Genomic DNA, 26,838 nt, shown 5'->3' on the forward strand with positions numbered 1-26,838 from the left:
GAACTTGGAAAGGACACTTCACATTTCTGGGCCTCAGGACCCTCATCTGAAAGTATTGGGCAAGTAGCCGATGATCACCAAGCTCTAACTTATTTCTGGAATTGTAAATGAAAATTGTGTTTAAGGTAATTTCACATACTTTTTTATTCTTGTTGAGAAAATTCCATCTCTTTTGCCAGAGGTCAGGCACAAATTGAAAACACTGCTAAATGGAATTAAGTACACTACGTACGTGATGCTTTTTTGTACAACCCGTATCTAATATTTATAGAACACTTCAGCTGTGGAACGTGCACACAGATGCCCTGAACACACACACCCAGTAAAATAATTCTCGATGTAATACTTTTTCAGATGTCAAGTTAAAACAGCTTCTTAGGAATTAGGCTTGACTGTTCAGATGGTGCATGTTGGTTTCTGACAGGTGCTGTTGGGGCTGCTCAGGGCTGTCACGTGTGATGTGGAGTCCAGCCAAGGCAAGAGGGCCAAGCCTCACGGTTCTATCACTTCTCATTAAGGCATGAATTTTAGCAAAGGGGGGAAGCATCAAAGAACAGCCATCCAATTTGTGCATATCATTAAGTGACAAGCAGAGGCCTTGTTTCTGCAAAAATGAGATTCTGTCTTCTTTTTTGTCAGTTTCCTCAGCACAGGGGCCACCTGTGAAGATGAGCTAGATTCACGACTTGTTAAAATCACAGCTTTATAGAAGTGAGCAAAAACAGGGCGCAGATACTGGGGTACTTACCACTATGTCAGTGACCTTCCAGATCCACAGCCAGTAACAGAGCTGGGTTAGGTGACCAAGCAGGATCGCATCTAGGAAGGTAAGTTTGTCAGTAGTGGCCAGTCTCAGGCTGTGAAACAAGGAAGGGACCTCAGGGATCATCCAGTACAGCCAAGGTTGAGTGTGGTCAGCATTTGCCATTGTGCCGGAGATTAAATGGAGTGATTGGTGTATTTAAAACCCTCAGCACAGTGATTGGCATAGATTTGACACTTCATTTTCATTTCCTGGAAGAATTTGTTCAGAGCCATACAGTACAGAGATAAGAACCCTGTGTCCCTGATCGCTGGTCCAGAGCCAGCCCAAGCCATCTCGGACCTCCCCCCTTTTCTGTGCCTATTTCTTGCTCCCTTACTCATAGGAGCAGCACAGTCGAGTCCGGGGCTGAAGGGTAGCATGCCTGCATTCACGTGCCCATCACCTTCCCATGGGGTGACCTGGCATGGGAACCTTCTTCCTAGCAGCTCACCTTGGAGGCTGAGGGCGTCTGTGGCCGTGGAGGCAGCCCAGGGTATTCTTGAGCAGAAATAGCTCTTCTGAGAGTGTAGAGACCTGGCACTGAGTACCTTTAAGGGAGGGTAAACATTCCTGTGGCTTGACTTATTACTATAATCAGTGGGCCAACGAAGAAAAGGGGTGTCGTAGCAGAGCAGGCCAAAGGAAGGACACTGCTTCACAGCTGCCTGCAAACCAGCAGGAAGGCTGCACATCGAGAAAAGGACAAAAAATTCCAGTGACTCCTATCTTCCCAGACAGACAGACAGAACCTCTGGCACTTAGTCATGCCTAATGGAAAATAGAAGCCGAGAAAGCAGAAGTGAGCCTGGAGTGATCTCAGGTGGTCCTTAATCCAGAGTCACTTCTGAGGAGAAAAAATGGTTTGCTTCCTTGTATGCCCTGGATGATCAGGCTGAGTTGCCAGGTAGAGATGCCATGGCGTGGAGAAAACAGGCTCTAGAGCAGCTGTGATTGTAAGAATCAAAGGCAACAGTGGCTTCTGCAGTGAAGTTATTGCTAGTATTACTAGTAAGTCATTCAGCAAACAGTTAAGAGCTATATACACACTACAGTTGACCCTCAAACAATGCACAGGTCAGCTTACAATCGACTCTCTGTTTCCAGAGTTTCTCTGCATCCACGGATTCAACCAACCACAGACTGTGGTATTTACAGTTGAAAAATATCCATGGTTAAGTGAACCCTCACAGTTTACACCTGTATACTTCAAGGCTCAACTGTATATACAGAGTATGTGCAAGGCACTGGGGACAACACACACACATGCACAAGGTCGCTGCCCTCCAGGTGCTGAAGCTCATCTACCTGTTGGGTAGAATCCCAACTACGAAGCTTGCTGATTGATTTTTGGAATGGTCCATCACTGGGTGAGATTCCATTCCAGAGATGGAGCATTCGTGGCATTAATTCCTCAGTATATTGAGTACAAGTCAGAATTGCAAAGCAGGAGGCTCTGTAGCTCCTCTAAAACTCAAATTTGGAAAACCAAAATTTTCTGTTATTGATCATTTTGGGGATCAAATAACCCTTAAACTGTCATTATTTGAGTTGCCAAAAAAATGAAATTAATGGGAATATATATGTAAAGGCAAGATTATATTGTTTCTTTGTCAGAATAGGTGATATCATTCAGTCGGTCCTGATCATCTTACAGATGATGTTAATAATATACATCAAAGTACACTGGCATAGCTGTTAACAGCTTATGTATTGATATTTTCACACTGTGACTCTCATAACAACCCTGTGAGACAGGTACTGCCATTACACCCATTTTACATGTGGTAAAGCTGAGGCCCCACAAAGTGAAATGGCTTGTCCACTAGGTCATAGTGTGATATAGTGTAGGATCTGAGGATATAGTTTGGGTTTCGCAACTTTTAGACTGATATTCTGCTCTCATAACACCCTGCCACTCTTCCACAAACTGATTGCCTGAGGTATCCCCAAATTGCCAGACAGCTGAGCTCAGCTGTCTGTTTGGAACTGCAGAGCTTCCGGGCGCTCGCTCAGGTTTGGTGAGCCATAGTATGGATCTGTAGTGGCAGAGGTTTAGGTTAGGTTCTGTCCAGATCATCAGCACTCTTCCCATTTGTTTATTCATTGAGCAGACGTTTTACTGAATTCAAAGTAGGTGTCAGGCACCATATTAAGTGACGTGTGGGATGCAGTCTGCCTTCACTGGACCAGCTTTCTGAGATGAACTGCTGCTGCTGCTAAGTCGCTTCAGTCGTGTCTGACTCTGCGGCCCCATAGACGGCAGCCCACCAGGCTCCCCTGTCCCTGGGATTCTCCAGGCAAGAACACTGGAGTGGGTTGCCATTTCCTTCTCCAATGCATGAAAGTGAAAAGTGAAAGTGAAGTCGCTCAGTCGTGTCCGACCCTCAGCAACCCCATGGACTGCAGCGTGCCAGGCTCCTCCGTCCATGGGATTTTCCAGGCAAGAGTACTGGAGTGGGGCGCCATTGCCTTCTACATAAATGACTTATCAGGCAGCAGCCTGTGCAATGTGCAGGCGAAACACAGTCGGCGCAGTTGGGAGTCCAGAGGAAGGAGATGGCATCTGTCTCTTGAGATCGAAGTGGCTGGCACTGGAGGTCAGAGGTTGGACAGGAGCTGATGTGCAGAGATGGAGAGAGGATGCTCCTGCCAGATGATGCTCAGAGGCCAGGAAGCACAGTGGTTCCAGGTAGGCCATTCTGCTTTGAGGAGGGCTGCAGTAGCTGAGGCAGGAGAAAAAGAAAGAAAAGAGGCAGATAGCAGAGTTCTGCAACGTGGAGAGAATGTGTGCTCTGGGCTCACCCAACCAGGATTCACATCCCGGTTCTGCCGCTTTCTGTGGCATTTTGTCACCTCTGTGGATGTTGGTTTTCTCATCTGTGCAGGAGGGTGCCAGTCCTCTCTCACAGGGGGCCGTGGATGTCTTTTAGTGTTTGTTTTCGGGTCTTCGTTGCTGTGTGTGGGCTTTCTCTAGTTGCGGGGAGCGGGGGCTACTCTTCCTTGTGGTGCACGGGCTTCTTACTGCGGTGGCATCTTGTTGCAGAGCACAGGCTCTAGGCACATAGGCTTCAGGACTGCGGCAGGCGGGCTTAGTTGCTCTGTGGCATGTGGACTCTTGCCAGAGCAGGGATTAAATCTGCGTCCCCTGCACTGGCATGTGGATTCTCAACCCCTGGACCACCAGGGAAGTTGCTGTGGATATAAAATGGGAAAATGATTGTAAAATGTCTGGGTTATTGTTGTGTGCAGTTAATGGTAGCTTGTTATTAACTGCTCTGCTAAGACACTTGATTCTCTTTTCTGTAGGCAATAAGATTTTCCTTAAATCAGCAAATTACATACTGATATGGTGACCTGCCTTGGCACAGGATCACAATAGATCCTCCTTGCCTTGGAAATAATAAGGAAAGCAGTGAAAACTGAGATCTGTGGTCACACATGTCCATTCCTATAAAGGAATCCTTGTCTTGGTCCCTTTTACCTTTTCTTTGCCACCTCAGTGCCCAAAGACCCAGTCTTACTCTCCACGTTAGGGGCTCCAGTTACAGCAATTGAAAATACAAGTTGCCCAGGTAAATCTGAATTCTATAGAAACAACGAACAACTTAGTATAAGTATATCCCTTGCAATATTTAGGATATACTTATACTAAAACATTATTTGAAGTTTAGTTGAAATTTAAATTGATGTGGGTATCCTATGTGAAGGAACAGCTCAAGAATCAGTTGAACAATCTGTCCACTGACTTGGGGAGGAGGACTCACGCATTTTCTAGTCCTCTCCCTCTGGTAATAAAGGCTCAGCAAGACTTTGGCTGTGCCTTCAAATCATTTCCTGGGTAGAGACAGTAAATGCTGACAAGTCCTGCTGTGTGTCTTTGGGGTGGGAGCAGAGGTGGGGGGGCGGGGTGTAGGATGTCTTGTACCAGCCTTCACATCTCCTCAGCCCTCTTTCTTTTGAACATTCTCATAGACAGTTGGCAGAATAAAGACAGCCTTTGTGGTCTAATAACTTGTCTCGTGAAATAAGGGCAAGCCCTCTTCACAGAGGTTCTTCTAGAAACATTGCTAAAAGTGGGGACTGTAGCTGCTCCTGTGATGTGAGTAACTTGAAACAGCCAGAGCAGGCCTGATGGTAACCGACTGGATGCTCCTTACTCTGGGAAGTCTAGGGACTGCAGAACTGGAGCTTGGAGGATGATCCAGTGCCTTACTGCAGGTGAAATAAAGAAGACCCAGGGAAGGGAAGTGCTTTGCCCAGGGTCACACAGCGATCCAGAATCGGAGTCTGAACTTCAGTCTGGGTCTGCTGCCTTGCATTCTTCTGTAATAATTCAGGGGGTCTGAGAATTCCCCACACACTTGTTTGGTGGACTTGGCAACGTTTTCTCTGAATGACTTGATAACTCTCATCTCCAGATGTCAACTTGATTGTGTGTCCTTCAGCACTGCCATGCTCAGCTTCATGCTTGCCACCCTTAAGAACAAGATCACTACTGGTAGAGAGCTCATGGCACTTTCTAGACCAGCTTGATCTTGGCCCGCCCCAACAGTGCCTCCTTGCTGATCCCTTTGCCCCACCCTGACCAAGTGTTCTGTGGTTGAGATGGAAAAATCCACCTCAAAGCAGAGGGCTTTTAACCTCAGTTTCAGAGGAATAATTTGTCCACGTAACAGGAGGTGAGAATTAAAATAAAGCAGGGCGTAGGTTGGAGCAGTACAGCACTCCTGGGCTTAAGAGTGCCTTTGACCTATCCCCCCGAGACTGGAATGATGATCTGGCTGCCAGAGAGTTCTTAGAGGACGCCCTCTGTTCAGTGGTGTCACTGGCGAGGTGGTATTAGCCCTAAGACCAGCTTTATCTGCACACTCTGAAAGCGGACCTGACGGTGCAGGCAGAGCCAGCCCACGTGGAAGCCCGGAGCGGTGATCATGGGATCTTCCACTCTTTTTATTTTCCTGTTCTTGCCACAACCTGTCATGAGACCAAGAAAACTTGTTTTGAAAATGCTTGACAGCCAAAACAACCTGTTCTCAGCCCCGGATGAGAGGGTTTGTCCTCTCTGACCATTTCTGTACTGTTTGATGTTTGACTGGCTGCTGACTGGAAAAAATGAAGTTGCTGTTTTCTTCTCATATTGTTCACAGACTAGGGCCGGTAGCTTGCCAGGTCCTTGTTTCCCGTTTTTTTCCCCAGCCCTTCACCAGAGAGATTTTAAAACAGTGCCTGAGTTTAAGTGATGAATGAACATTAGCAACATAAACTTCTGAGGATTTAACCGATGGTTACACCTCTGCAAGCAGAGCTTGAAACGTGGGTTGTCTTTCCCAGTCCCATTAGATTTCAACCTGTGATTTTCCACTTGTGTTTTGGTCCTCTTTCCTGAAGTTGAGCATGTGAGTCAGAATCTCCAGTTATCCCAGTGGCAACTTTGGGCTTCCACACCGATGGCTCTGAGACAGCAGCATCTCTTCTCCCGGGGGTCTTGGTTTTAGATGGTCTCTGGTGGGTCCTGTGAGTGGGAAGGAACCGCTTCACTTCTGTTCTGCAAATAGAGGGATTGGACTGGATAAAGTATTGGCAAACAATTTGTTGTTTAGTCACCAAGTCATATCTGTCTTCTTTTGCAACCCCATGAACTATAGCCCACCAGACTCCTCTGTCCGTGGGATTTCCCAGGCAAAAATACTGGACTAGATTGCCGTTTCCTTCTCCAGGGAATCTTCTCGACCCAGGGATCGAACCCGAGTCTCCTGTATTGACAGGCAGATTCTTTACGACTGAGCCATCTGGGAAGCCCTTGACAAACAATAGCCAGAGGGTGAATTTTGCCAACTGCTTGTTTTCATAAATAAAGTTTTATTGGAACGTAGCCCCACCCATTTATCTTCATGTTGCTTATGGCAGCTGTCACTCCAAGGGCAGAGTTGAATTGTAGACAGGGTATATGGTCAGCAAAGCTGAAAATACTTGCTATCTGGCCCTTTACAGAAAAACTTTCTGATCCCTGGATTAGTTGGCCTTTAGGGTTTTCTAATCCAACTTTTTATGACTTTTGAACTCATAGCAGTTTTTTTTTTTCTTTTATAACAAGAACTCCTGAAGTAACTAATAAGGGGCTAACTATAAGGGACCTCTCTCTTCCCTGCAGTAGTTATAATGCAAAAGGTTGGGACTTATTTTGCTTTGTTTTTAGTTTATTTTGCTGTATGTCTGTATTTGTTTATTGGTCTGGCATCTTTGGTGTCCATCAATTTTGGTAAAAAGACACCAAAGCTGAGTAGGTCTGATTGCATTCAGTGGCATGGTTCAAGGTAGGACACCCGTTTGTACCCACATGGAAGAAAATGAGGATTTGTTTGCGTGATAGCTATGGCAGGAAAGAGAGCCAGTGCTGCCCTGAGAACCTGTGGCTGCCCAGACCCACCCCACCCACTGTTTGTGTTTGCCTGTCTGAGTCTGAGTGGTGAGATGGGGGCAGGAATAGCTCAAAGTGGTGAGGTAGTTTGGTGGCCGTGGCTAGAAAAACAGGAAGAAGCCTTGAAAAATGCAGAGACTAGGGAAGAACTAATCTTTTTAATCTTCTTCCTTCGGTGCCAGTCCAAACAAGAGGCCAACACAAAATTTGCATCCCAGTGACATGCGTTGCATACCCACATTGCCAGAGCATAATAGGGGATCCCAGGCACCAAGCTGCATGATCCTCCTATCAGGCCACCCTAGCCTGTAAAGAACTTTTGTACGAACTAGAAAAAAGTGCCCCTTTGGGTTGGTGCAGGCTTGGCTAACAGCTTTGAGTAAGAATGCCCCTTTCTCTTGGCATCTAGCCCTGGGTAAACTAGCAAGTGGGCAGGGGCTAGATTTCAGCCTCCACTTGCTGCCTTGGCCAAACTTCTTTTGCAGGACAGACACTGTACTGCCTAATGCAGCAGTCACTCCTGCTACCTGGCATCTCTGAAGTCTAGGCGGGGTGGGGTAGGGGGTTCCTCTCACGGGGGTTTGCTGGCCAAGAAACAGGTCAACTCTGCTTGACTTTGGTTTTTGAGACCACAGCAGCCTGAGCTGGCCCCCTGCATGTCCATTAATACCCACTCGCCCAGCAGCGCTATGGAGCAGGGTACCCGAGAGCCTCGGGGCAGGGAGCACAGAGATGTGGCCCCCCCACAGCTGCACCGGGGCCCCTGATCTGGTCAAGGAGCTTGCTTTGGAGAGCCCACAGCCTGGCTCTTCTTTGCCAACTTCTGACCTAAAACTGGCTCAGTTCAAGGAATGCACACAATTTTCCACAGAGTTACATCTCAGAGGTAATACACTGGCGGCACAAAGAAATGTGCTAAGAGGGCCAGAACAGACGAGCTCACGGCAGTAAGAACTGACCTCACCCCCTGGGCTCTGGGTTACATGTAGCCCAGGGTGCGCAGTGACGACATTGCGCCAGGCCGCCCTCCTCTGCAGGGCGTGTTGTTGGCGTGGTTTGAGAAGGCTATTATGCACTCCCCATGGGTGAGACAACTTTGCGGTCAGATCTGGTTTCCACCTCTCAGCTCACGTTGGAAATTGTATTGGGCCGGCCATGTGGGCAAATTTTGAAAGATCCCTAACCTACCCTTTTCATTTTGCGTCTATCAGCAGTTCCCAGCAGATAGTTCAAGGCTAGAGGATTGGGAAGAAAGCCTGGGAGCCCAGAGTAGCCAAAGACCCAATATCTACTTCCGGTCCCCTTTCTTGGTTCTTAAAAGACTCCTGGGAATAAGAAGGAATGTAGTTTGTCCGCTGTTCTGAGCCCCTAGCCAGTGTGGAGTGCTGTGCTAAGGAACAGAGTCCTGTGGACCAGAGCGCTTCTCTCTGTGTACTAGAAAGATGCGATGGAGGGGAGAATGGGTGGAGAGTGGGCATTCGTGCTGCTGCACCCCGTGGGGAGGATGGTGGGAGCCCATGAAGTTGACACTGGAGAATAGCCCTGTACCCTAGTTTTGGACCAGAACCTCAGGGCTGAAAAGAAAGAAATCTCCCAGTTAGGAAATGTTCCCAATTTTAAAATATTACTTTTCCAAGTCACCGGATGCGTGATGATGCCCAGAACTTTTAGCTACAGATGTTATGACCAGATATGGGGTGGGGAGCAGCACTCAGCAGGGCCCTTCTAGTGGAACATGGGTGCCCGAGAGCCATGCTCATCCCGCTCCAAGCCTGTGGCCACAGAGGGCCCCTGGAGCTGGCAGTGTGCTGCCTCAGGGCCCTGGCTCATGTCTGAACCTCACTCTGCCTTTGCCATGCACCTGACCCTGGGTAGGTTATCTGGTCTTTCCCAGGCTGCCTCTTCATGTGTACAGTGGGAGCGGAGCAAAACTATTTCATACACATGACTGTTGCTTGGATTAAAATGGGGTTATTTTTAAAAACACAGTATAAACTGAAAATGCTAAGGGTCGAGTTAGTTCATTTACTTATCCAGTAACTATTAAATGCCTCCTAGGAGCAGGTACTTTCAGGCAGTGGCCCAGGTATTCCAGGCCCTCCCGTAAACAGGAGCTATTCAACACATGTGTGTTAAAATCGAGTGAAATGGGAGTTCCTTAGCTGGGTGATGGGAGGGGAGAGTGGGAGGAAAGGAAACTACTCGGGTGTGAGTTCTGACCGTGTACCTGACACTGTTGCTTAACAGTTTCTCTCTGGGTTTATCAGAGAGAAACACGCAGAGACTCAGAGAGGTTAAGTATGACATCCCTGAGACACACAGCCATCAAGTGACTGACCCACGTTAGACTTCAGTAACCAGGGATCCCAGATGTTCCCTTGCCACAGAATGACATGAGCGATCCCCTCTCTAGCCCACTTTTCTCCTCCCAAGCTGCCCTCAGATCAGTGAGCCAGGCCAAATCCAAGCCAAAAACGACCACCCCTAGCCCATTCTAGGCCAGTAGAATTTCACGTGGGGAGCATGTGAAATCAGGGAAAAATGAGGCTGTATCACCACAAGCCTGTTCACAAGGGCGCAGGTTTTAGGAAAACAACGGCCTTCAATGCATGCTCGGAATTCCTTCCATGGCAAGCCACTGTGAGAAAAATCTCACCCAAACAATGCATTCTTGGCCGCCAAGGGAGGGTGGCTGTCTTTTCAGGCGTAAAGCTACCAGCAAGGACCCAGAAGTCACCCCAAGGAGCTGTTGGTTTCCCCAGAAGATCCAGCTGTTTAAAATCAACTTAGCAAAGGATTCCATTCACCCCTCTGCCCAGCCTCCCAGTGCTGAGGCCTCCTTTGCCTGTAAGTCCTGGGAGAGCAGGAGGGTCATGGAGCTCGTTGTCCTCATGTGGGTTTTCGGTTGAGCAGTCGATGAATCCTTTTCTCAGATGTAACACCGAGTATTTATTCTGAAAAAGGATTTTAAAGAAAAAAGAACTAAAGAGATCATTGTCTGGCTTGGTCTCTAAAAACTAGTCCAGGTATTGTCTAGATTTAAGACGATCGATTGAGGAAAGATTATTCATTCATTGTCATTCAGTCATTCAACAGAACTTTAGGGTATTTCTGGGTCAGTGAGGTACAGCCCGCAGAAATGAACACAGAACCCTCCTGTGTCTACACCATAGGGGGAAACACCTAAAGAACTGCATTTAAAGATGGATAGACCCAGGGCTCCAGCTGGAGGAGGGCATGACAACCCACTCCAGTATTCCTGCCTGGAGAATCCCAAGGACAGAGGAACCTGGCGGGCTATAGTTCATAGCATTGCACAGAGTCGGACACGACTTAGCAACTTGGCACACACAACCCCAGAGCCAGCAACATCCAGGGAATTCCTGCCCAGGAAGTTAGCCTGGCCCTGGAGCTCAGAGCACACGGCGGAGGCCTCGACTGACCTCCACCATTCAGTTCACAAGGCTTCCCTGAACCTTGGTAACCCTGAGCCACCAAGCTCCACCCATGGGTGACTGTAGAAGTAGACAGCATGTGTACAAGGGACAGCAGCCAGCAGCCCCAGACAATTTAGTTGGAATTGTTTAGTTCCAGAAGGCAAAAGTAGACTCCGTGGGTGGGGGTTCCCAGGGGACAAATTCCAGTTCAGGAGAAGGAAGACCATCATAACTGTTCAGTGCTGCAGGCTCTGCAGAGGGCCTGATGCTTATGCCAGGCCTTGAGGGTGGTTAAGTTTTCAGTAGATATGGAGGCCCTCAAAAAGTGTTGCATGGTTCAGGAAAGTACCCTTCACCTGCAAAGCAAAGGGACTCCTACTTAGCTGGCTCCCAGAATTGCCAAGGGGAATTAATTATTGTTTGTGAAACACTTTAAGAGTCTCCAATGAAAGACCTTGTATAAATGCAAATTATTATTATTGTCATTAAAAGTGCTAGACAGACGTCTGGGCTGCTGGATAATACGCTGGCATAGCTCTGAGCAGCAAAGAAAGTCGGTTCCAGGCAGCAAGTTTGCTCTAGTTGCTTCAGAGGAATAGCAGGAAGAACAGTGGGCGGAGGAGGACTTAGCCCCTGACTGTGAAGTGAAACCACCCAACTCCCACCCAGGCTGAGCAGGCAGCAGTCTGTCTGGGAGTCCAGGGCCCGTGTGTCTCCTGAGGGTCAGGCTCTGCTCAGCTCTTTCCCTTGCCTCCTGCAGGAAACAGCCCTTGTGGAGTACAAGAGCTCGCCATGAGTGAGTGAATGTCTGGTTGTCTGCTGGTCTGACGGATGAATGCTGGCCTCCATTCTTGGAGTCCTAAGTCAGATCTGGAGACAAAAGAGAGAGAGATAGAAACCTCTTGTCATGCCTTTGATGGTGCTTATTAAGGCTCTTGAGGGAACCCCTTTAGCAAAGCTCAGGGAGAGGTCATTTATTAAATTACTGCTTCCACTAAAGAAATTGTCTCTGGCTAAAGTGCTTGGATTGATACCAAAGCAATAATAATAATAATGGATAATAGTACAGTCGGCCCTTCATATCTGTGGGTTCCACATCCAGAAAATATTTCAAAAATATTTGGAGGAAAAAACTCCAAAAAGTTCAAAAAGCAAAGTTTGAATTTGCCAAGCACCAGCAACTATGTACATAGCATTTATATTACTATTTACATTGTATTAGGTATATAAGTAATCTACAGGTGATTTAAAGTATATGGGAATATGTCAATAAGTTACAAGCAAATTCAGTCAGATCTCCACATTTGTACATTCCATACCCACAGATTCAACCAGTGGAGGATAAGAAACCAGAGTTGGTTGAATCTAAGGCTGCGGAATCCAAAGATATGGAGGGCCAACTAGTACACCACTTTATACAAGGGACTTGAGCATCCTTGGATTTTAGTATCCGAGAGGGTCCTGGAACCAGCCTCCTGTGGCAGGTTCCAGGGGATGACTGTATATTAGACCTGGAAGTAAACGCAGAGGCCATCCCCTCACTTTCCAGATGAGGCATCTGGGACACAGAAGTAAAGTGGCTCATCCACGGTCTCATAGCAAGAGCCAGGATCACAACTCATGCTTAATTATGTCAGGGTAGTAATCCTTCCCACTGTATAGCATTTTACAGTCACATCACTTCTGAACAGCTCTGGAGAGTTTTCAGAAGCCCACAGACATAACTGTTAAAGGAACCTTCTGGTACCTTTGCTCTTCTGGGACTCATTATTTGGAGAACATTTCTGGTGCCTCCTGCGTGCCCTTATGGGGATTGCAGGTGCCTTTCCTTCTCCGGACACTCAGACTAGGCCTCGTTCTTCCATAGGATGTGTTGATACTTCCAGGATCCAGATGGGCAAGTGAGCAGGAGGTCTAGTTCCTCCCTTCCGTCCCTTGTTATCACAGTCATAATTCTACTGGAAAGTCACCCAATGCAGGTTCCTAGATGAGAGCTAAGGATACCAGTCACCAGCTCCGGACACACAGACTTACAGGATGGAGGAAACAGATGTAGGTGTAATGGGAGTTAGCAGTAAGTAGCCCTCGGCATTCATTACTGGGCCATTGGCAATTCCAATATTATGGAGTTTTAATGAAGGAGAATAAAAGATCCTAAAATGATGTTTGGGAGGGGAGGATCACCAAATCAAAGAAATTTAGAAATCATCTTTTCCACGCCTTCATTGTGTGGATGAGGAAACAGAGGCGTGAGTCAGCGTCACACAGCAGGTGCAGACGTGGAGGCCTCAGCTCTGTGCTTAGCCATCAGCACTCTTTCCACTGGAAATCCTGGCGGTGTGCAAAGTATGTGCACTCTGGAGTCGAGCAGCGTTGCCACCTGTTAGTGATGTGATCTTAGAAAATTACTTGCCTTCTCTGAATCATAGATTTCTCATTGGCAAAAATAAAGATACAGGTGTCCCCCTCTTTTGGAAAGTTCACTTTATGCCACTTCGCTTTTACAAAAGGCCTACGTTAGTGCCTGCTTTCAGTGACCCAAAGACATCCAAAGAGGATTTTCACTTTTATTTTTTTTAAAAAAGGCAAAAAGCAAAAATAGCTTTCATTGTTTGTTTTGTGGCAAGCCCTTGTAGAGGCAGCATACACTCCGAGCAGCTGGAGTGGCACCGCCAACCTCATTCCCTAGGAACCATGCTCCCATCTCAGCATCAAGCCACTATAGCTCACTTTCTGGAATTGCTGCTTTTCTATCTGTGAGCCCAGGTGTCTGGGAATATCATTTTAGCTGTTGGGCCAGGGGATTAGCCTGAAAAGAAGAGGGACCATAGCCCTCCTTGCTGTCCCTCCCCCAGATCTTCAAGGGGTATCTGTGAGCACCCAGCTAGGAGGGCAAACACCCAGAGTGTTGGCGTGACCAGGAGGTGCCTTCAGAAGCCAGTAGATGGAAAACAGAGCTTCAGCCTCTAGGTGCTGAGTCTATTGAGAGAAACCAAATTTACAACCAGGGAAACAACACTTAAAAGCCCCAGAGAGACTCTCTGGAAAGGAGGAGAATAGTTTATGCTCCAAGGAGTTGATATCCTAAGTGTTGTCTGTCCTTTGGGGGTCCAGTACTCCCCTGTGCCGGCTGATGCCTGGTGATGCTGAGTGGAACCCTGAAAACACCGTCCCCCGCACGCTGCCGTGGTCTGCTCCGCCAGGACCCTGGGCACTTCCTCTCTGTGGGCAGTTCTTTGGTTTTTCCCCTCTTGCTGACTAAGGGGGAGAAGGTTGTCTGTGATCTTGATGGTGACTCACTACCATCAGACAGGCAGCTGGCTTCCCCTCAGCAGTCCAGCACAGGTGAGCTGTGTGAGTAGCCCTCCTCCCGACAGGGCCTGTGGACGATCCCAGCACCCTCCACGGGCATCTGCCTGGCCATCAGCAGAGCCAGTGCTGGGATCCTGCCCATACAGCCCCAGGCAGAGTGAGCAGACAACTTGAGATGCCCATTGCCATGGCACCTACCACCTGAGATATGTCAGATGTTGGCGCAAATAGGGCGACAAGGTGGACACAGAGAGTAGCTCTGCTCTGGGGTCCCAGGCCTCAGGGAGCACTGCATTCCTTAGCTCCCTACACCCACTATCTGGCCTAAGCTTAGAGCAGACAGGTGCACTGGGTCACCACAGCCTGCCCGCCCCCACCTCCTGGGTAGAGGGGGGCCAGCCTTTCTCTGTGGCCACACTGTCGGCTCCTCCTCCCAGGGTCTCATCAGGTTCACAGTGGAAAGAGCATCAGCCTGAGAGTAAGGAGATAGGGAGGACAGGCTCAGATTCTACCTACTAGCTCTGGAGCCTCAGGGCAGCCCCGTGGGACAGCCATTCATCCGTTCATTCCTGCCTGTGAGGCCTGTGGACGGTGAGCACCATGGGGCACTAAGGAATGAACCATCACCAAATTCTGCCCTCAAGGGGCTTCCAGAGAAGAGCTAGGCCTTGTGAGAGGGGACCATTAACTTCTCCAGGCCTTAGTTTTCTCTTCCCATAATGGTTGGAGTATATGGCCGCTGAGGTTTCTGTTATAAAATTTTATCATTCTAAAGTACATCTTTAAATAAACCACGTTTATTACATCGCTTGAGAAATGTTTGTTGAGCTGCAGTGTGTCGGCACTAGACTCGAAGCTGGGCTGCAGAGAGGGATGAACATATGCAAGGGGGCTTGCAGTTAAGGAGCTTCTGGTCCGACGTGGCGGGGTGAATAGACAGATGCAGGCAGAGCTAGAGCCCCGGGGAGGAAGGTAGCCCTGTGGCTGGGGGAGCCCACGAGGACTACCCTGCCCCCTCATCCCACCAGCTGGCCGTCTCATGGCCTCCTCCTCAGACCCTACACCAGGGGATGCCGAGGGGGCAGAGGCCCCTACAGTCCCCACCACCCCCACCCCCACTCCTGGGCAAGGACTGGCCCTGCAGTTGCAAAAGCTGGCTGCATGCTGCTTTAGCCCCAGAGGAACTGGCTAGGCTCCAGAAGGCCTCCTCGAAGAGTCTCAGAAGGAAGGAGAACCACTAGGTAATTTTGATCATTTCAGTACCCATTGACAAATACCCTATGATTTAGAAGGAGGCAGATTTCATCCCAATACTTTGATGTCTAGAAATGGATTCCAGTTGGTTGGTTGTCCTCCTAAAACAGCATTTTCTTTAATTCAACACATACTGAGACTACAGCCAGCTTTCTCATGGGCGAGGAGCCCGAGCTGTATAAGACAGAGTCTAGACACCAATCTAAACATCTCAAACTCAAGGCAGACCATGGCTGGGCCTGAGGTTGGAGGTCAGTGTGCCATGGAACCCGGCAGAGGGGAGATTGATTCCAGCTGAGGGCAAGGGCCTCTGCCTGAGGCTGCAAGCGTGTTCTCAGTGTGATATCAAGCCTTTTGCAGCTCATGGGTTAGTTTCCTTGCTTTGTGAGCTTAGATTCCTTAAAAACAAACCAGGCCTGCTTGAGGATTGGCACCTCTAGGGAGACTGTGTACATGAACCAGTTATAACCACTTGTTTGTTCCTAAAGCCCATACCAGCAATCCAGGCTGGCTGCCAGGGCACAGCTACAGAATAAGCTCCCATCGTGCCAGGCATTTGCTCACCAAGGCGCCCAGAGTCGGGTGGGCCATCTTCACAGGGGCTTTTGGAGGGCTTGGGGTGATGGGCATTGAGGCAGAACCAAGTCTCTTTGTAGAGATCCTATTATGAGGATGACCCCTTTGCCACGGGAGAGTAACCCTCGATGAGTCAGTCTTTACCATGGCCGTTCAGGACCATGAGGACAAGGCAAGACCACAAGGATGATTAGTGGGACTTGTCTTACACTATTTACAGGACCGCTTTGATTTTCAGACCACAGTTAGCTTGCATATGACTGATTAAAAACATGTGCCAGTTGAAGTCACAGCTGCAGAAGAAAACTGGAAAAAAGAAAGGAGCCTTAGATGTTTAGGAACTCGCCTCTATTTGCAAAAATGAATTCTGACTTGATTTATGTGTCCTTGATTTCCTGATAGTGAGGTTCGTGTCCCCGAACCACTTCTCCCACCCTGCGCCCCCCCCTCCCTCGCCCCCCGCACTGGCCTGACTCGAGCAAACATCATAAGGCTCATCTTATGACTGCCCAAAGAAAAGCATTTGGGAATTCCAGAAAGAGACCTCAGAGTCCTATTTCAGAAGAGAGCAGCTGTTTAGGCTTCTGCAGAATCAAAGGTCCCAACTAAATGAGGCTAAAGGCAGCAAGATCCCAGGGGCTACTCCGTCAAGTCGTGCTCCCGTGGGAAGACGAGCTCTGGTGGCACTGGGGCCAGAGGCTCTCTTGACTGAACTCACTCAGCGTCTGTTCCCTCACCTGCACAATGGGGCCATGACTCCTGCTGCACGCGGGAGTATTGTGAGCGGCACCTGTGCAGTGTTCAATCTGCTCTGTGGGCTTCCTTCCTCTTTCCCTGGAGTCTCCAGCCTCTTGGGACTTTTTATTCTCTGTTTTTTGTTTTCATTTTCTTAAAGTGGTACTGATTCAAATGTTTAGATGTTGATTTCACAGATTTTTGTCCTTTGGAAAAGGTCCATTGAATAAATCGAGGCTTATAATTCCAGCAGGGAAGACCCCTTTTGGTGAGAAAGGCTCCTAATTGCCTTCATCTCAAGGCCTCTGAGGATTCCTCTCACAGCACCCTGTCCCCACACTCCTTAGTGCCCCAAGAGCCCCTGCCCAGGAGCACCTAGATGATGGATTTTCCAGGCATTGTTACCCCCTGACAACTTAGCTTGAGCTCCCTGACTCTGGACCTCTGCTCAGTGGGAGGGCAGACATGGCCAAGAGAAACGAGCCTCCCTCCTTCCCACCACTGCTCCAGCACATGTGTTCGGAGCTCTGCCATGTTTGCAAAAACACATCCCAGATAATGATGAGCTCTGCCTCCCCGCACCACAAGTCCTTACAGTGCCTCGAGGCCTGGGCTTGGCTGGTGCCTTGATTTAACCAGTGAAGGTCAAAACACAAAGAGGTTAAGTGGCTTGCTCAAAGTCACGTGGATTTCTCAGAACCATAACTGGGTGGCACCTAGAGATGACCAAGTATCCATCTGCCTTTTGGAGGTGAGGAGCCGGGCCTGGACTAGAGCCCATGACTTCTGCCTCGTGGCTCAGGGCTCTTTCTGCTCACCCCGCTGTCTCTCCTTTTCAGTACTTGTTGTCCTGGACAGAGAAAGGTCTGTTCGAGGACTGAGCCAACTGTAATACCCCCACTTCCGGTAGCTAGAGGCATGTGATTATCTTAAACATCTGTCAGGCCCACAGCCCACCTTCCCCCAACCACACTCTTGACCAGAACTGCACACAAGAGCACACCCAGAACTCAGGCAAAAGCCAGCCAGGGGCGCAGGTGCCTCCCGCTGCAGAGCCCATCCTTAGATACCATGAGTCCACTTCCAGCCACTCTGGGCTGCATTTCCAGAAGTTCACAGTGTCCTGACAACTTTGGCTGGGTGTCAAGCCCTGAGACCGACCATCTCTGTGCCTCCAACTGCGAGTGCATATGATAAGTGAAAAGTGATCCAAGAAGGCCCAGAGGGAAGGATGATCTGGGACCTTTCCATCCACACAGGGTTTTTCTCTTTTTCTCTTTTGCAGCCACACATGCCCTGGCTGTTCCCAGGGACTCAGTCTTTCCCCCTCAGACCCAACTGGGTCCCCATGGCAACAGTTGACATCTATTGATCAAGTAGTATACCAGGCATCAGGCCAAGTGCTTACTTGGAGCATCTCATTTAATCCTCATGAGGATTATTTTTTAAGGTAGGCATTATGGCTCCCCTTTTATAGTCAAAGAAATTAAAGCTAAAGAGATGAGTCACTTGCACAGGTGGGACAGCCAGGAAGGTGCAGGGCCAAGCCTTGAGCCCAGGTGTGGCTGGCTCCAGAAGGCACAGTGCCTGTCCTGCACAGCCTCCAGCTTGTGAGGCCTTGGAGATCATTGAGCACGGCTCCCTGCCTTGAAGATGAGGGATCTGGTGCCCAGAAGGGAGGAAACTTACTCCTGAACCCCAGACCCGGAAAAGCAGACCCACTGAGCCCCCCAGTACCCTGATTCCTGACCTCAGGAAATTCCCTCCTGGCAGTGCCTGTGAGCTGAGGCCAGGAGCCAATCCTGCTTCCCATTCATGGAAAACCTACCAGACCTTGGCCTGGAGTCAGTTCTTTAAGTTTTATTCTGTTGACCTGAGACTCTGTGATGGACTAAGTTGTGATTTTATAAACCCAGAGCGAAGGAACTGAGGTCAGTGGAAAGGGTCAGAACCTGATATCGTCCTCAGGCATATTTAGCTCTAATCTGGTCTAAAAATAATTTCCCTCCAGTGTGGTAGAATGGGAGCTTGACTGATCCTGCAGGTCCTTTTGACCAGTGAAGGAGGATGTGAGAAGACCTTCCCTTCACCACCAACACACTTATACTTTTGAAGCTTACCATACACTTTGTCTTTGGGTCAAAGAGTTTTTTAAAGGTGACAGACTAGTGCCATTGGCAAGTGATATATTCTGAGCAGCTCTCCACTTTCTCTGATAAAAAAAACTGAAATAAATGAAAACAGTGCTTCATTATATATATATATATATATATATATAGAAATGGCTGGGAGCCAGTTGTCATTTTCCCCTTCCTCCCCCTTTCCCCGAGCTGACTTCGTGCGGCTCCGTGTTGAGAAGCGCTCACTGACAACAGCTGGTAGCATCATGCCTTTAAATAGCCCTGCTCCATACTGCTTCCCCATGGCGTCGCACAGTTTGCCCTGGCAGGGAAAGCCCAGGACAGAACAGGAAACTTTAGAATTTTCTGAAGAAGGAAAGAGCTTACTGTAAAGCTTGCTCCCTCTTGCCAAGACCTTTCTGTCAAAGGAGCTTCCACTGGTGTGGCCCCTTCCCCTAGAAGCTTCCAAGGAAAAACCTGCGCTGAGGAGATTTGCTTCATCAGATTTGCCCCATGTGACACCGGGCATGAGGAGAGAGCACGGGAGAGAGGTGCCCAGCCTGGAGCCCCAGGGCCCCATTTCAGCAGCAGTCAGTCCCACTCCCTCGTCGGGCACCTATTGTGGGACCGACCGCCTCTCCCTATAATGTCCTCACCTGTGACCTAAGACAGGGGCGCCACCCCACCCAGTGCTCGGACTCCAGATGTCCTTTGGGCAGGAAGGCAAATGCAGCGGAGGTTGGCAGCAGCCCATCGGTGCCGGACCCCCTGAAGAAGGGCCACCAGGCCCCCCTCCAGCAAACACAAATCCTGCTGGGGAAATAGCAGCACGTGAAACACAGGGAAGGCATGAACAGCCCTCACGACGGGTGGCGGCAGCCAGTCAACAAACTTCCTTCCCGCACGTGGTCCTGTGAGAGCATCACAGCAAGGTGGGTGGGTTTGTTGCCCCTTCTCACCCTGGGGAAACAGAACTTGGGGCATCTCTTGCCTGGTCTGCCTGGCTGTAGGTCTGGGGCAGCTCCTGCCTCATTGCAGTCCTCCTCCCCAAAAGGATGATTGTGGGCAAGAGTTCCCAGGTTCTGCATCTCAGAAAAGGTGGCAGATTGGCTGGAACCAGGATGGTGGAGGGTGTTGATCCTTCTCACTGATAGTCGGCATAGGCTAAAGTTTGAGAATGGAGGACACTTTTGCAGTTTTCTTCCTCAGAATCTAAATGTCTCATCTGCCTGCTTTCTGGGCTTGCTCTTTCACCCCCCAAAAGCCTGCAAGGGACCTGCTTTAACTGCTCTCACAAACCGGTGGTCATCAGTAGTTACCTTAACTACAGCCATGAAGTCCTCGCCTGGCACTCTGTACAGGCCAGGCCTGTGGGGTCACCGAGAAGGAGACTCACTCCCTCCTTTCCGGGACTGGCAGTACCACCCAGTCCACAAAGCCGTGTGCACCCATGAGACATGCCCAGAAGCAGCACAGAGAGTGTCTGCACTCAGGGAGAGAACCTTGGGAAGGTTTGATGGAGGCAAGGGCATTTGGCCTGAGCATGACTAAAGGCCTGGGGTGGTAATGGCATGTATGAGGAAGAGCAGGTGGCCGACAGGAGGAAGTGGGAGTGGAGGTTGGTGTCTGGACCGTGCGTGGGCCTCAGGGGGCTTATGACACCCCCGATTGCTCTCTTCTCACGGGTGGACATCCCCTCGTTGCCTCTCACAGCTTCAGCACGTCTACCATCTGCCTTTAAGTGAGCACTCTCACTCCTAATGTGCTTCTGATCTGTGACATCACAGTGAGGAGACTCACCTGTAGGTTTTGTGGAAGAGGATCTTCAGCTTTCTTAGCTTCTCAGTGGTGAGGGCAGGGCATGATCCCAAAATGTGACTGAGGAAAAGTGCAGATGATGACAATCACGGCACTCCAGGCTGCGGGTCTGGGCAGATGAAGGGTCTTGGTTGGGGTAGGGACACAGACCCATACTCACAGAGAATTCATTTACCTGCAACAGGAAGATGAAGCCTTGCATCCCAGGAAGAAATAGCAGTGTTGCAAAAGGTAACAAGGCAGGGAGCCCAGGGTGTGGGGAGGAAGAGGAAGAAGCTGCAGGATGAATTCCTGCAGAGGTTTAGGGAGAAGTGGAAGGTGAGGGATCTGTTACAGAAGTACCAGGGCCCGACGCACTTTCAAATGCGTGACAGCGATGAACACCTCCATGTGGCACGCACTGGCTTGGATGAATGATAGACGTTCAGGTCATGATGTCCTGGTTGGAAATGTGAGACTGGCAGTTTGGGAGAGAAGGACTGGAGACCCAGATTCCAGGGGTGGGGCAGGTGTTCTCTGCTGAGAGTGTTTCAAGCCTGAGAGGAAGCGAGCGGAGTAGAGGGCAGGACTGGAAGAGGCCAAGGAGAGATGTCACCTGGAGGTGAGGAGGAGCAGGGAGAGGGGGGAAGGAGCCGGCCTGGATGTGTAAAGTCCGGGCAGTAGCTTCCAGACGCAGGAGCCGCTGCAGAGAGGCTGCAGAGGCTAGGACTGAAAAATCAAAGCAAATCCCTGAAATGTGAAAGAGGGCTTCCCGTGACCTGGCGTTGCGGGGCGGGGATCAGGCAGGCGTCATCGATGACGCTCTGTGTGGCTACCTGATGGCAACCCTGGGGCTGCTGAGTTTGTGGGGGCTCCTCTCCCAACATCGAACCACCCGTTTGAGCTTCTTGACTCCTGAGCAGTTCTCTGCTTTTTTCTCACGGGTGGACATCACCTCGTCGCCTCTCACAGCTCAGCACGTCTGCCTTCTGCCTTTAAGTGAGCGCCCTGACTCCTAATGTGTTTCTGATCTCCTGGGAGCCTGGAGCACCAAGTTTAGTAGGACTATATCCTAAATATTAATAACATAGACTTGGGTAAGGTACCTGAGGCCTTTATGGTACCGATGGTGACACGTCATCTAGCTCGTGTCCCAGGTCCAGGGGAAGCACTGCTGGATAAGTCAGCTGCTCTGATCTCACCAGCATCAGGGCCAAGAGAGGGGGGACCGGGAGGCACACAGGGTGCTCACCACAACCTCTCCGTCTTGTTGCCCTCTGCTTGCCACCGTGCCCTATCTCTTCTGGAACCGTGTTGAGTTCCCAGCTCACGTGCAGCAGTCCCATGCTCCCCAGGCCTCTGCTCCTGCTGTGTCTTTCGCCTGTGTAAAATGCCTGCTTCATCTCCTCCTCCATTGACTGCCCCAGGCCGGTGCCTCATGGCACCTCCGTAAGCGCTCTCACCACAGCAGTCGGTATTTCTTCTGTGTCTGCTACTCCTCAAAACTGAGCTCACCCGCATGGGGTGCCATGTCTGGGGCATCTCCCAACCCCTGGCACCTCAGACAGTGCCAGGCACAGCCTCCTGCGATTGAATGGAAAGTCTGCTTCTACAGGTTCGAATATGGGTGCCGGAAGAACCAAATGGTCCGCCCCAGATCCTGTCACTAGTCTGAGAAGGCTCTTCTGACACCCAGCCTGATTTTCTTTCCAGTAGATCAAACCACGAGTATGTTTGCAAATAAATGGAGACCATGGATCACTTAGAAATTCCTCGTATTAGGCCTTGCTTACCTATATGGAGGAGACCTGGGTTTGATCCCTGGGTTGGGAAGAGCCCCTGGAGAAGGAAATGGCAACCCACTCCGGTTTTCTTGCCTGGGAAATCCCATGGATAGAGGAGCCTGGTGGGCTACAGTCCACAGGGTTGCAAAGAGTCAGACACAACTGAGCCACCAGCACTTTTTTCTTTTCTTTGTCTGTATGAAGTTGATCCAACTGAGTGAAAAGTACAACCCTGTTGATATTTCAGATCACAAAAATGACTGGTTGCTTGGCTTGGTCACTCTCTGGCTTGTAGCTTGGAACCTTGGTTTTGACCTGGGAAAGGCCAGACAGAACCTGAGTACTGATGTCTAATGGGAATTGGCAGCCAGGAAGTTCTGAATACAGGCCTTTTAAGCATCCATGAGAGAGAGCACAGCAGTGAACTGCATGGACCTCTCTTGGAAAAATCCAGAAGGCTTTGCATCAGCAGAGAAGGAAAATCCAACCCAAGATGCATGAACAATAAATAACAACTGTTCTGAGTTAGGTTGAAAGCTCTGAGTTGCACTTTTTTTTTTTCAAGTTGTTTGTGCTAACCACAATTTTTTTTTTCTCCCCTTTTCCCACCAGGGCTTATTTCAAAACCTTTGTCCCTCAGTTCCAGGAGGCAGCGTTTGCCAATGGAAAGCTCTAGGAAACACCAATCTTGAGAGGTAGCCAGCCAGACTGCTCTGTCCACATGCGTGTCGGCACATAGGGCTGCTTCCTGGAAGCCATTGGAATGTCTTCATGGCAGCGTTTTGCTCACACAGCAGCTTTGCTCCGCGACTGGAACCCAGACTTGAGCTGGCTGGCGGGAACCTGGGTCCCAGAGCCGCCCATTTCTGGTGGCTCCCTCTTTGTTTCCTGCAGTATATTTCTTAGTTGAAAGAAATAAAGTCACAAATCATGATGCCGTATTTTTCCAGGGAAAGTAAGACATCCTGAATGCACACACCCTGATTCCAAAGCCTTTGTCTCTTAGACCTCTTTTTAAGCTTTCAGATTAAACACACCTTTGCTTTTCTCATTCCCCCGAAATGAGTGCCTGTGTGTTTCACACCCAGTGTTTCCCATTTTGGACAGTCCTCCAAAAGCACTTGTAAAGGTGCTGCCTGAATGAGTCTGACCAGCTTGCAAGGTTTCCACCACTTCCCAGCCGGGCCCAAGACCGGTGCTCGGGAACAACTAGGTTCTAGCACCAGCCTCGCCTCCAGACCCCTGTGTGTACTCCAGGTACAAAGCCCATCCTGACCCAGGAGGTGGTCATTAAAGTCATTAAAACTTGTTGAATGCCTCAAGAAATTTATCTCTGTTCTCCCATCCCTCTTCCCGATGCCATTGGGAGAGTTGTTTGGGCTTATGAAGCACTCTGTGAATTATACCTGGAAGACACAGGTAGGGTCCTGTGGGCGAACCCTGGGCTCAGGCCTGCCAGCTCCGCTGCCACCCAGGAACAGGACTGGGCAAGATACCCTGAGCAAGCTCCATCTTCCCTAAATTTGTGGATTATCAGAGCTGGGTGGGGTTTTAGAAGTCATCTGTTTCCACCCCCGAATTCCTCTCTCCCTGCTACTCCCTTTAGGGTCAGAAGTGAGAACCAAGGCCCACAAGCTACAGAAATACTCCCAGTAAATTAGGGCAAACCTGGGAGCTGAGAGCCATCACATGACTTCCCTCAGATTACACCCAGGCTGACCACACCAGCTTGTCCACTTAACAAGGTCTAGTTTAGTTTAGTGGGGTTCCACCCTGAGGGCTTTCAGCCCCAGAAGTGGGACCCTGGCACAGAGGCGAGAGAAACAAGCTGACCTGCGTGGCCTGGGCTCCTTTCTTCAACTCACCTGCCTCCCACCCTCTGTAGGGCCTGCACAGGTGAGCCCGACCCCTCACTGTTCCCTCAGCTCCTCTGTGGCTCCTGGAGCCCACGTAAACCTGAAGGGGAGCCAGCTCGGGGCCCTTGTGGGGGCCGGTGAGAGACCCCCTCCTTCCGGTATTCTCCAGCACTCGAGAATGTTCTCAGGAGGCAGGGGAACCACCAGAAGAGACCTCTCAGCTTGGCTTCCAGCTGAAGGGCTGCCCTCCTCTGGGATCTTTCACCACGTGAGTACTTCACCTTGAAGCCTTGGGAATTACTGTGACAGAGAACAGTCCGGTGTCCCGTGGCCGCACCCCAGCTCTGCCGTCAGCCAGCTGTGTGACCCTGAGTAGGTCCCTTCCCTGTGTAGTCAGAACCACCCCGGGAGCTTTTTAAAGATCCACTGCCCAGGGCCCCACTGCCAGCCTGCTGAATCACATCTTGTTAGCTGAGGCTTGGGTGTCTGGATTTTGGTAAAACTCCCCAGGTGATTCTGTTGAGCAGCTGGTCATGACCACACTGGAGTCTTTCCTGACTGTGGCCAGCTGCCTGCCTCATCTACATCAGGCCAGCTATGGGCCAGGCTCCACTCTCCGGCTCCATGACACGGTCACTTAGGATGGAGGGGCATGGATTGGGCTCGCTGCACACAGAACCAAGAGTAGACTGAGTCAGACTTTGTTTCAGACCCAGTAGGGGTTTCCAGCTCGAGTTCTAGCAGGGGCTGGTTGGCAGGTATGAGATGGGTGCAATCACATGGCCTGGACACTTGGCATTTCAAATAGGCAGTCAGTAGTGGCAGCAGCCAGTACTGGGCAGTGCAGCCCAGGCGTGGCCTTCCTGCCCTTGCCAGCCTCTAGGGGTCCAGATGGCTCAGGCTGGCCAGATTGTCCATGGTAGCCCACACATCTGTGAAGCATGCCCGACCAACCAGAAGTGCTATCTGTGCTTTATCTCAGCACGTCTCTACAGCAGACCTGTGAAATAAGCAAGTGAGGAGGGTCGCCCCTGTTCCACAGATGAGGAAACAAGATCAGAGAGGTTAATTGAGTTACCTGTGATCACCAGCTAGTCGGTGCCAGTCGGGACTCAGCCCATGCTCCAGACCCAGTGCCTCTTCTCACTTTCGTCCGTAACTCTAGGAAACAAGGGCTTCCCTGTTGGCTCAGTGGTAAAGTATCTGCCTGCAGTGCAAGAGATGTAAGAGACTCAGGTTCAATCCCTGGGTTGGGAAGATCCCCTGGAGTAGGAAATGGCAACCCACTCCAGCATTCTTGCCTGGAGAATCCCATGGACAGAGGAATTGGTGGGCTACACTCCATGGGGTCGCAAGGAGTCAGACATGACTGTGCAACTAAACACACAGGCACACAAGTAAACAAACAGGGTTTTTCCCCAGTGAAGGCTGAGGTACTGTGTGTAGCTTTGTGAGCATGGAGATGATAGGATTTTTGAGAAGACTTTCAGCCCCAGTAGCACAGAGGGAAGGTTTGGGCTGCTTTTCTTAGGGGCAGCCAAACCACAGAAGGTGACAGTAGCCACTTCGTAGTTCAAGTGCCAGGGACTCAGAACCAGTATCTGTGAGATTTTTATCTCCACCCCCAACAGCAACGGAAGCAAGTGGCCCTCGTAAATGGGCGACAGTCACCTGTGTGTGTTTTAAACACTTCTTGCTAGTTCGGCCCATCACTGTATTGTATCTGCACACAGAGTGCAGCCCAGGACTAATTAGTAAATGGCTATAAAATGCTTTGAAGATGAAAAGTGCCATATATGAGAGCACATTATTATTACCTCGTAAATCCTGTCTCCAGCTTACTCAGGCCTTGTAATTTCAGTTGCATCTTTAAGCTCAGCACAGACAAGGAAAAGGTGTTATGAGTGTTTGCTGCTAATAGCTGGATCAGGGCATCTCCTGGGGTGCCAGGGAGGAGCCACAAGAGACTGGAGAAGCAAGTGTTCATCCTTCTCCCAGCTGTTCGGCTTCCAGAGGACCCACCACCAACAGAGAGATGGTGCTTCATTAGAGAGAGAGAGATGGGGCCCATTTACTCCTCAGGATGAACTGGAAAGTGGGTGAGCTTGAGGAGGAAAGAGACTTACATTTGAATCCTGGCTTTGCCCACTGAGTCACTAGCAAATATATAACAAGCTGTTCTTCAGCAGTTTAAAAAAGAAGACGAGGGTAGAAGATGAGGGTTGGGGGGAGAAGGAGCCTCATTTGTATCATTTGCTGCTTTTCATGGTGTAAATGCTCCCACCATGACCGATTCCAAGCTCCCAGCATGAGGTCACTAGACGTAGGCTTGCGGGGAGCATGGAGAGCCATGTGGTGGAAGACTTGGAGTGAGCAGGCTCCAGTGTGGATCTTAAATCTCGCTGAGTTCTGTTATCCTCATCTGTAAAATGGGAATAAATACCATCTGCCTCCCGGAGTGGTGAGAATTAAATAAGAAAAGTACATGAAGCACCAAGCAAGGAGCTTGGCACATGGAAACGTTTGCTAAAGCATGGCTGTTGCAGAGCAGAAAAAGGGTTGTTGATGTTGACTTTGGCCTTCTCCTAATCAGTCAGAATGCCCTTATTTGAAAGTCCTGCTTGGGCTTCCCTGGCAGTCCAGTGGTTAAGACTCCATGCTTCCGCTGCAGGAGGCATGGGGTTGATCCCTGTGGGGGGAACTAAGACCCTGAATGCTGTACAGTGTGGAGAACCAAGAAAAAG

The 26,838-nt window shown here is 49.8% G+C and overlaps 1 protein-coding gene across 1 annotated transcript in view; it reads left to right on the top strand.

The window, feature by feature from the left end:
• BABAM2 (BRISC and BRCA1 A complex member 2) overlaps positions 1 to 23,468 on the top strand; it is a 401,827-nt gene extending 378,359 nt beyond the window's left edge. The window contains exon 12 of the mRNA XM_068969662.1: positions 22,851 to 23,468. Coding sequence (XP_068825763.1) covers positions 22,851 to 22,914 — 64 coding nt within the window. The 3' untranslated portion in view covers positions 22,915 to 23,468. The remainder of the gene's footprint in view (positions 1 to 22,850) is intronic.
• The last annotated feature ends 3,370 nt before the right edge of the window (positions 23,469 to 26,838 follow it).

Source organism: Capricornis sumatraensis, chromosome 1 (genome assembly GCF_032405125.1).
Source record: "Capricornis sumatraensis isolate serow.1 chromosome 1, serow.2, whole genome shotgun sequence".
In the NCBI taxonomy this organism is placed as follows: Eukaryota; Metazoa; Chordata; class Mammalia; order Artiodactyla; family Bovidae; genus Capricornis; species Capricornis sumatraensis.